This window comes from Bufo bufo, chromosome 7 (assembly GCF_905171765.1).
Source record: "Bufo bufo chromosome 7, aBufBuf1.1, whole genome shotgun sequence".
In the NCBI taxonomy this organism is placed as follows: Eukaryota; Metazoa; Chordata; class Amphibia; order Anura; family Bufonidae; genus Bufo; species Bufo bufo.
Window position 1 is genome coordinate 12205359 of NC_053395.1, and position 10898 is coordinate 12216256.

General features: G+C 52.9%; 1 protein-coding gene across 1 annotated transcript; it reads left to right on the forward strand.

The window, feature by feature from the left end:
• Positions 1 to 1751: 1751 nt before the first annotated feature.
• LOC121007583 (sulfotransferase 1C1-like) lies at positions 1752 to 8636 on the forward strand. Its single transcript, XM_040439623.1, has 8 exons — positions 1752 to 1872; positions 3088 to 3268; positions 3641 to 3769; positions 4144 to 4241; positions 7309 to 7435; positions 7622 to 7716; positions 7799 to 7979; positions 8189 to 8636. Exons 1-8 carry the CDS (start codon positions 1858 to 1860, stop codon positions 8299 to 8301), a joined length of 939 nt encoding a protein of 312 aa, XP_040295557.1. The 5' UTR covers positions 1752 to 1857; the 3' UTR covers positions 8302 to 8636.
• Positions 8637 to 10898: the final 2262 nt, after the last annotated feature.

Sequence of the window (10898 nt, forward strand, 5' to 3'; positions counted from 1 at the left end):
GTGGTTTCCGTGGGGCTATCGCTTCTCGCTCTCCTGGAAGCCGTTCCTGGTGATAAGAGTTTTTCGTGTTTTTGGTAAACAAAAAGATAAATAAAGCTGTGACCGATCCTCACTCCACAAAACATGGGGTTTTTAGTTATCTGCATACTGCAGTCACCACTAGGGACAAGGTAAAAAACCTACAGCTCATTAGAAGCCAGCAGAATGGTGAATGCAGCTCTGCAGCCGTATTGGTTGTCACCCAGGAACAGCCAGATAACCAAGGGCGACAACATCAGGACTGATTCTTATTGGGAACTTATAAACCCCCCTACATGGGAGCAGCTGAGGTGTGAGGCACATTGTACCTCGGTGCTCGGGTTGGGTTCTGGGTGTCCAGCGATTGCTGGATGTGTGTTATAGTCGTCAGCGCCGTCATGCATGTAAGGTGTTATCGACACTGGAAGAATGAAACGCAGCGACATTCCACCTCGTGCGCCGCGTCGGCTCTGCTACATCACTCACCTGTGCAGACGTCTCGGCTCTGCTACATCACTCACCTGTGCAGACGTCTCGGCTCTGATACATCACTCACCTGTGCAGATGTCTCGGCTCTGCTACATCACTCACCTGTGCAGACATCTCGGCACTGCTACATCACTCACCTGTGCAGACGTCTCGGCTCTGCTACATCACTCACCTGTGCAGACGTCTCGGCTCTGCTACATCACTCACCTGTGCAGACATCTCGGCACTGCTACATCACTCACCTGTGCAGACGTCTCGGCTCTGCTACATCACTCACCTGTGCAGACGTCTCGGCTCTGCTACATCACTCACCTGTGCAGACGTCTCGGCTCTGCTACATCACTCACCTGTGCAGACATCTCGGCACTGCTACATCACTCACCTGTGCAGACGTCTCGGCTCTGCTACATCACTCACCTGTGCAGACGTCTCGGCTCTGCTACATCACTCACCTGTGCAGACGTCTCGGCTCTGCTACATCACTCACCTGTGCAGACGTCTCGGCTCTGCTACATCACTCACCTGTGCAGACGTCTCGGCTCTGCTACATCACTCACCTGTGCAGACGTCTCGGCTCTGCTACATCACTCACCTGTGCAGACGTCTCGGCTCTGGTCTTGCTTCTCTGCACAGGAGCAGCACAAACCTCTCTCCTGTCCTGGACTCCAGGCTGACAGCTCTTACCTGCACTGACACAGTGTTACAAACCTTCTGAATGTAGACAGAACTGTTTCCGCTCACTGACAGCAAACAGGGATATTGACATGTCTTACCTCCATCTTGACCTAGTCTTGCCCTCACAGCTGATGGATGTGTTGAGAAGTATCAGTTCAGGATCGGTTTTGGATGTGAGCATAAATATTTCCATGCCCTGACAGCAAGCAGAGATATTGAAAATGCAGAAAACTCTGCGTGAACCCGAGATGTTGGATTTTGTTTCTAGCTCTTAAAATAACAGGAAAATCCGAGCAGTCGGGGGGGGGGGGGGGGGGGGGGGGAGTTCTTGGAACTGGAGTGTTTTTCTTGTCATTGTTCCTCTATAAGAGCAAAGGGTCAACTGTATACAGATGTAGCAGAGCTGAACTTGTCATGTGCTGTGATTTCAGTGGTGTTACATAGGACTGCAGCTCTGCTATATCTGTATGTAGCTCCTGTATATCTGTATACCCAGGCTTTGGTGCCAGCTCTGCTACATCTGTACACGTGCATGCTTTGGTGCCAGCTCTGCTACATCTATATGGACACGTTTTCAGCTCTGGCCGCGCTCTCTGGGGCACACCCTCTGTGACGTCCCCGGATTGTACCTTTACCCTATTTGTTTGGGACGCGGAGCGGAGAGAAGAGCTCAGGATGGAGAAGCCACATGTGAGTAATGCGAGGTGACAGGTAGCAGTGTGCCAGCCCTGGCCGGTAGGTGACAGGTAGCAGTGTGCCAGCCCTGGCCGGTAGGTGACAGGTAGCAGTGTGCCAGCCCTGGCCGGTAGCTGATAGGTAGCAGTGTGGCAGCCCTGCACAGGTAGGTGACGGCACAGGTAGGTGACTGCACAGGTAGGTGACAGGTAGCAGTCCTGCACAGGTAGGAGACAGGTAGCAGTGTGGCAGCCCTTCACAGGTAGGTGACTGCACAGGTAGCAGTCCTGCACAGGTAGGTGACTATGGGGGTAGGTGACAGGTGCAGTGTGGCAGCCCTGCATCGGTAGGTGATTGCACAGGTAGCAGTCCAGCACAGGTAGGTGACTGCACAGTTAGGTGACAGGTGGCAGTCCTGCACAGGTAGGTGACAGGTAGCAGTCCTGAACAGGTAGGTGACTGCACAGGTAGCTGACTGCACAGGTAGGTGGCAGTGCTGCACAGGTAGGTGACTGCACAGGTAGGTGACAGGTGGCAGTCCTGCACAGGTAGCTGACAGGTCGGTGACTGCACAGGTCGGTGACTGCACAGGTAGGTGACTGCACAGGTAGGTGACTGCACAGGTAGGTGACAGGTGGCAGTCCTGCACTGAGCCATACGTTAATCACTAAGCTTTCCACAGACCTATTGCGCTGTAATAGATATGAGAATCCCGTCACATTGCCCCTTTCTGTGTCAGTCTACACCGCAGCTCTAGCATTCTGTTCCGGATGGAGCGGTGGGTGCGGCTGCATACTTGGAGGGCTGCTGTGCTCGGCCTGTGGCCAGGAGGAGAGGAAATTCTGATCTACAAGGCAAGTAAGTCGTGAGGAAAGAGGCGCACCATGGGGTGACGGGGCTGGAGCTGTATGCTCATCCTGTGCATTCTTGTGAATACAATGCCAGAACTGCAGTAAAGACTGACACAGGAAGAAGAGCAGGGTCTCTGGACACGTAGTCGTCTCCGATCACATACCCAGATTAGCGGAGGGCAGCCTTGCGGCGGATCTGATACATACATGATCCTGTAACCATAGAGACACGTGAGGCATGAAGAAGACAAGGGCCACCAGGTGGCGATGAGAGCTGAGCATTCCTATGTAGCTGGGACTTATATGTTCCCGGGAAAGCTGGGTGACACCTGCAGTGACTGATTCTACTGCAGTGAAGACCCGCTGTCGCCCCCTGCAGGCCGTCTCCCCGGATTACTCGGACATCCTGCAGCAGGTCCCGGAGGGCACGTTCTACAGGTTCCCCCTGATCCCAGTCCATGGCGTTCCCCTCATGCAACCGATCGCAACTTCCTGGGAGAAAATCGAGAAATTCCAGGCCCGGCCGGACGACCTCCTGATCGCCACCTACCCCAAAGCAGGTAAACGCCACGATGGCCGCCATCACAAGGGTTTGTTACAGTGTGTCAGTCCAGACAACCCATCAGCAGCACAAACCTCTACTGTTTGTTACAATGTATCAGTCTGGAGGTTTATCTCACAGCGGATTGTCTAGGCCGGATACACTGTAACAAACCCTCAGTAGCAAAAGTTTCAGGTTTGAATGGGGTTTCAGCCCCTAGATGTAAAATGGACTGCTTCCATTCATTGACAGCAAGCAGACATCTTGAAAACAATGAGGAATTGAAACCCAGTTATAAGAAATTGTAAACCTCCTTCTTGGTGTGCGTTAGACTGGAGCGCCCCCTTCAGGCGGAGGGTGGGGTTACGTTGACGGATTCCGCTTCTTCCAGGGACCACGTGGATGCAGGAGATCATCGACTCCATAATGAACGATGGGGAAGTGGAGAAGACCAGACGGGCCCCCACATATGTCCGCTCCCCCTTCCTGGAGATCTTCTCCCCTCCCCCGGTGCCGTCCGGTAGGTACACAGTGACCTTGGTGCTGGCACCTCTGGTGGGCACCGAATAACCCGGGGTTCCCAGCTGTACTTGTGACTCGTGCGTCGGTCGTATCCAGAGCTGCATTCACAATTCTGCTAAATGCTGGTTATAATCCTAAAATCCTGCTGCAATGCATTGTGGGACTTGTAGTTCGTCTTCTTTCACTGACCACTTACTGTACAATCTCCCATAATGCACCACAGCAGGTCACGCTCTGTATCAACCGAGGAGGGAAGCCGTGAAATTGAAGCCCTGCGACCTATTAGTTAATAGGAAAAAAAGCAGAATAATGAATGCAGCTCCGGATGTGACTAGAGTTTATATTTAGAATTAATGACTTCTTTTTCTATAGGCATTGACATGTTGGAGGAGACCCCGTCCCCCCGACTGGTGAAGACCCATCTGCCGTATGATCTGGTGCCCCAGTCCTTCTGGGAGCAGAAGTGTAAGGTGGGTGCAAAGTGTCACATGTAACACAGCGCCCCCAATACGGTGACATCCACAGTGCCCCCATAACAGTAACATCCACAGTGCCCCCCATAACGGTGACATCCACAGTGCCCCCATAACGGTGACCTCCACAGTGCCCCCATAACGGTGACATCCACAGTGCCCCCATAACAGTGACATCCACAGTGCCCCCCATAACAGTGACATCCACAGTGCCCCCATAACGGTGACATCCACAGTGCCCCCATAACAGTGACATCCACAGTGCCCCCATAACAGTGACATCCACAGTGACATCCACAGTGACATCCACAGTGCTCCCAATACGGTGACATCCACAGTGCCCTCATAACAATGACATCCACAGTGCCCCATAACAGTGACATCCACAGTGCCCTCATAACAGTGGCATCCACAGTGCCCCCATAACAGTGACATCCACAGTGCCCCCCATAACAGTGACAACCACAGTGCCCCCCATAACAGTGACATCCACAGCGCCCCCCAATACAGTGACATCCACAGTGCCCCATAACAGTGACATCCACAGTGCCCCCATAACGGTGACCTCCACAGTGCTCCCAATACGGTGACATCCACAGTGCCCTCATAACAATGACATCCACAGTGCCCTCATAACAATGACATCCACAGTGCCCCATAACAGTGACATCCACAGTGCCCTCATAACAGTGGCATCCACAGTGCCCCCATAACAGTGACATCCACAGTGCCCCCCATAACAGTGACAACCACAGTGCCCCCCATAACAGTGACATCCACAGCGCCCCCCAATACAGTGACATCCACAGTGCCCCATAACAGTGACATCCACAGTGCCCCCATAACGGTGACCTCCACAGTGCCCCCATAACGGTGACATCCACAGTGCCCCCATAACAGTGACATCCACAGTGCCCCCCATAACAGTGACATCCACAGTGCCCCCATAACGGTGACATCCACAGTGCCCCCATAACAGTGACATCCACAGTGCCCCCATAACAGTGACATCCACAGTGCTCCCATAACGGTGACATCCACAGTGCCCCCATAACAGTGACCTCCACAGTGCCCCATAACAGTGACATCCACAGTGCCCCCATAACAGTGACATCCACAGTGCCCCCATAACAGTGACATTCACAGTGACCTCCACAGTGCCCCCATAACGGTGACATCCACAGTGCCCTCATAACAATGACATCCACAGTGCCCTCATAACAATGACATCCACAGTGCCCCATAACAGTGACATCCACAGTGCCCCCATAACAGTGGCATCCACAGTGCCCCCATAACAGTGACATCCACAGTGCCCCCCATAACAGTGACAACCACAGTGCCCCCCATAACAGTGACATCCACAGCGCCCCCCAATACAGTGACATCCACAGTGCCCCATAACAGTGACATCCACAGCGCCCCCATAACGGTGACCTCCACAGTGCCCCCCATAACAGTGACATCCACAGTGCCCCCCATAACAGTGACATCCACAGTGCCCCATAACAGTGACATCCACAGCGCCTCCATAACAGTGACATCCACAGTGCCCCATAACAGTGACATCCACAGCGCCCCCATAACAGTGACATCCACAGTGCCCCCATAACGGTGACATCCACAGTGCCCCCATAACGGTGACATCCACAGCACCCCCCATAACAGTGACATCCACAGTGCCCCATAACAGTGACATCCACAGCGCCCCCATAACAGTGACATCCACAGCGCCCCCATAACAGTGACATCCACAGCGCCCCCATAACAGTGACATCCACAGTGCCCCCATAACAGTGACCTCCACAGATCCCCCATAACGGTGACCTCCACAGCGCCCCCATAACTGTGACCTCCACAGCGCCCCCATAACGGTGACCTCCACAGTGCCCCCATAACAGTGACATCCACAGTGCCCCCATAACAGTGACCTCCACAGTGCCCCATAACAGTGACCTCCACAGTGCCCCATAACAGTGACCTCCACAGTGCCCCCATAACAGTGACCTCCACAGATCCCCCATAACGGTGACCTCCACAGCGCCCCCATAACTGTGACCTCCACAGCGCCCCCATAACAGTGACCTCCACAGAGCCCCCATAACAGTGACCTCCACAGTGCCCCATAACAGTGACCTCCACAGTGCCCCCATAACAGTGACCTCCACAGCGCCCCCATAACAGTGACCTCCACAGCGCCCCCATAACAGTGACCTCCACAGTGCCCCCATAACAGTGACATCCACAGCGCCCCCATAACAGTGACATCCACAGTGCCCCCATAACTGTGACCTCCACAGCGCCCCCATAACGGTGACCTCCACAGTGCCCCCATAACAGTGACATCCACAGTGCCCCCATAACAGTGACCTCCACAGTGCCCCCCCATAACAGTGACCTCCACAGTGCCCCCATAACAGTGACATCCACAGCACCCCCCATAACGGTGACATCCACAGTGCCCCATAACGGTGACATCCACAGTGCCCCCCATAACAGTGACCTCCACAGTGCCCCCCCATAACAGTGACCTCCACAGTGCCCCCATAACAGTGACCTCCACAGTGCCCCCATAACAGTGACATCCACAGTGCCCCCCCATAACAGTGACCTCCACAGCGCCCCCATAACAGTGACATCCACAGTGCCCCCATAACAGTGACCTCCACAGTGCCCCATAACAGTGACCTCCACAGTGCCCCATAACAGTGACCTCCACAGTGCCCCCATAACAGTGACCTCCACAGATCCCCCATAACGGTGACCTCCACAGCGCCCCCATAACTGTGACCTCCACAGCGCCCCCATAACAGTGACCTCCACAGAGCCCCCATAACAGTGACCTCCACAGTGCCCCATAACAGTGACCTCCACAGTGCCCCCATAACAGTGACCTCCACAGCGCCCCCATAACAGTGACCTCCACAGCGCCCCCATAACAGTGACCTCCACAGCGCCCCCATAACAGTGACCTCCACAGCGCCCCCATAACAGTGACCTCCACAGCGCCCCCATAACAGTGACCTCCACAGCGCCCCCATAACGGTGACCTCTCCTGTTTCAGGCGATCTACGTCGCTCGTAACGCTAAGGACAACGCGGTGTCGTATTACTTCTTTGATCAGATGAACAAGACGCAGCCGGACCCCGGGACGTGGGATGAATATGTGCTGAAGTTTCTGAAGGGCGATGGTGGGTGAGCACGTTACACCTGCATTCACTGCTGGGCAGCTTTACTTTACTCCAGAGCTGCATTCGTGGTCGCACCTGATACTGACACGATGCATGATGGGAGTTGTGGTGCTCCCCCGCTCTGCGCTGCCACCAGCAGGGGGCAACAGACTGGCAGCGGCTAACGTCCCGGCCTTCTCCCGACAGTGGCCTGGGGGGGCTGGTTCGACCACGTCCTCGGATGGTGGAACGCCAGAGACAAGCACGACGTCCTGTACGTGTTCTATGAAGACATGAAGGAGGTGAGGCCGCGGCGGACACCAGGGGGAGGTAGCGGGGGACAACCTGCCGCAGGACCATCAGTGATTGTCGCTTTCTCCGCAGGACCCCAAGAGGGAGATCAGGAAGGTGATGAGATTCTTAGGGAAGGAGCTGCCTGAAGACGCCGTGGAGAAGATCTGCCAGCACACCTCCTTCAGCGCCATGAAGGAGAACCCGATGACCAACTACTCCAGCATGCCCTCCAACGTGCTGGACCAGACGCTGTCCCCCTTCATGCGGAAAGGTGCGCACCTAGTACGGGGCGGAAAGCTCTGCAGTTCACAGAGCGGCCACTAGAGGCCAGCGCACAGCAGTTCTAGGCCAGCACACTTTGTGGCATGCTGTGATTTCCTGGCCTTGTCCATTCATCATCAGTGGTGGATGAAGGTGGAGACTGACCGCCCGTAGACCCCGCCGCTGTATGAGTGGTAACCCGTTTTCATCCTATTTTAGGGCAAGTTGCCGACTGGATGAATCACTTCACCGAGTCTCAGAATAAGATTTTCGATGAGGAGTATCGGCGGAGGATGGCGGGCTCCACCCTGAAGTTCCGCTGCATTCTCTGACGCCGCCCGCGAGGCATCCTACGTGGCCTCCTCCACCTCCCACTTATCCATGAAACCTCAACTGCTCCCCCTCCTAAAGCCGCCAGTGCCAAAGACAGAAGCAATACTCCGGACATCTTCCCTGCACTGATACATTGTTACGAAGTAGAACCGAGCTGCTGATGTGTTGTCTTGAATTCATACATTGTATGAGAGAAGTTTTCTCTCCCTGGACATAAACAAGAATGTCCCAATTCAATGACAGCAAGCATAGATCCTGAGACCTCCTGTCTATTGGGAAAGAGGTGTTTATGGCATAAAGAAAAGTTTTGGAAATAAAAAAAAAAGTTTGAAATGAAAGCTTCTCCCGCTGAGCTCAATAGTGGGGTGAGGGGGAAAATGGGGCGTTCTAATCACAGCGCCACCTAGTGCACAAATCTGTACCAGGCTTACGTGGCAGAGGTGTGATGCCACCCAGAACTTTGACCCACTTTTGTTCTCTGCACTGTGGTTGGCTGGCGCAGGCAGATACCGCCTTCCATACCCACCCTATTTGAGGCAGTTCAGTGGCCTCCCCCATGCTTTACACTGCAGCTCTGCTTGCTCTGATTGGCTCTGCCCATGGGGAGATGATTATAAATAGAGATGAGCTGACGAAGTGGAATTGGATCTGAATTTCAGGATTTATTCGATTCGCATCAAATCCGAATTTCCTTACGCTTCGTGAATTTTCCTAAAATTGCTGCTGCACGTGTGAGGACATGGAGCAAGGAACTCTGGGAAGGCGGGATCACCCACAATGCCATGCATGCAGCCAGCCAGCCCGGTGATGTCACAGCCCTATAAATAGCGGCAGCCATCTTGGATTCTGCCATTTTCCAGTGCGCTTAGTGCAGGGAGAGACGTCAGCAGGCGCTAGGGACAGTGCGAGGGACTGTAAGGCTGAGTTCACACTTGAGTTATTTGGTCCGTTTTGCGCAGTGATTGTTAGAGCGACGCCTGCCGTACGGACTCCCAGTATTGTTTCACTACCATAGCAGACTCCCTATGCGTGCGTTAGGCTACATGCACACGAACGTTGTTTATTTCCGTGTCTGTTCCGTTTTTTTTTTTTGCGGATAGGATGCGGACCCGTTCATTTCAATGGGTCCTCGAAAAACGCGTGTGCTGTCCGCATCAGTATGTCCGTTCCGTTGCCCCGCAAAAAAAATAGTGCATGTCCTATTTTTTTATAGTTTGCGGACAAGGATAGGCATTATTACAATGGATCTGCAAAAAAAAAAACGGAAAGTCATCTATTTTTTTTTTTTGCGGATCCACAATTTGCGGACCGCAAAACACATACGGCCATGTGCATGTAGCCTTACTGCAAGGCACAGTGTTCAACACCCCTATAAAGGCTCTCTGCAGCCCGGAAATAGCCATTTTTTAACGCGATTCACCGCAAATAAATTCGTATTGAACCGAGTTCTTTTAAAAAAATTCAGCAAACTGGCCAAATCAAATTTTTGAAAAATTCGCTCATCTCTAATTATAAACATCTCTCATCATAAGCCTCAGGAGATATTAGGGAAGGGACCTCATTACGGGGACTGGTCTCATGGAGGGGTCTCAGTAAGAGGAGGTCTGGAGTTTCCCTTTAAGCGCTTGTTCATGAGAATCAGTCCTATCCCTCCCCCGAGATCTGGCAGAGCGTTACCGCCATCCGACTGTGTGGTGGCGGCACTTGGATGAGATTTGCTTACACTGCTGTTCATCCTGAGCTCAGTGGTTCATTAATGGAATGACAGAGCCACAGTGCAGACTGACACAGGCATACTAAAGCAGGGTTCAGCAACCTTCCACACACCAGCTGCTGTGAAACTACAACTCTCAGCATGCATGCTCAGTTGGAGGTAACTCCCATAGTTGTAGTCCAGTACAGATCCCTGTAACCTTCCCCTCCCCCCCCGGGGGTCCATTGTACTGGACTCTGCTGACAACCTGTTTACGGCACTGACCTCATGGTACCACCCAGGTAGTATTGATTCTTAAGGATAAAGGTGACATTCTGGACTATTGGACCCGACACCTCCCACCCGCACCCGGGGGCCCCCACACCGGCCCTGACTTTTCATATCTTCACTTCTAGCATCAAAAAGTCGTAAAAATACGACACTTGCTCGAACAAAGGTTTGCAACTTTCTGCATTTTTACACCTCTCACTCCAGTCTTGTAATGTGGGCGGGGAAGTGGGTGTGGTCAGTTATGGTAATGAGTTTCACTCCAGATTCATCATTGCAACTTTTTTAAAAACAAAACGCTGCAAAAAAAGTTGCAATCTCACTGCGGGAGGAGGCGGAAAACGGACTTGGAGGATCAGCGACAACGCAGTAATATATAATCAGAGTGACGTCACTGCTCTCCTGATGTGTCATATATTACAGGAGTGATGTGTCATATATTACAGGAGTGATGTCACTGCTCTCCTGATGTGTCATATATTACAGGAGTGATGTCACTGCTCTCCTGATATGTCATATATTACAGGAGTGATGTCACTGCTCTCCTGATGTGTCATATATTATAGGAGTGATGTCACTGCTCTCCTGATGTGTCATATATTACAGGAGTGATGT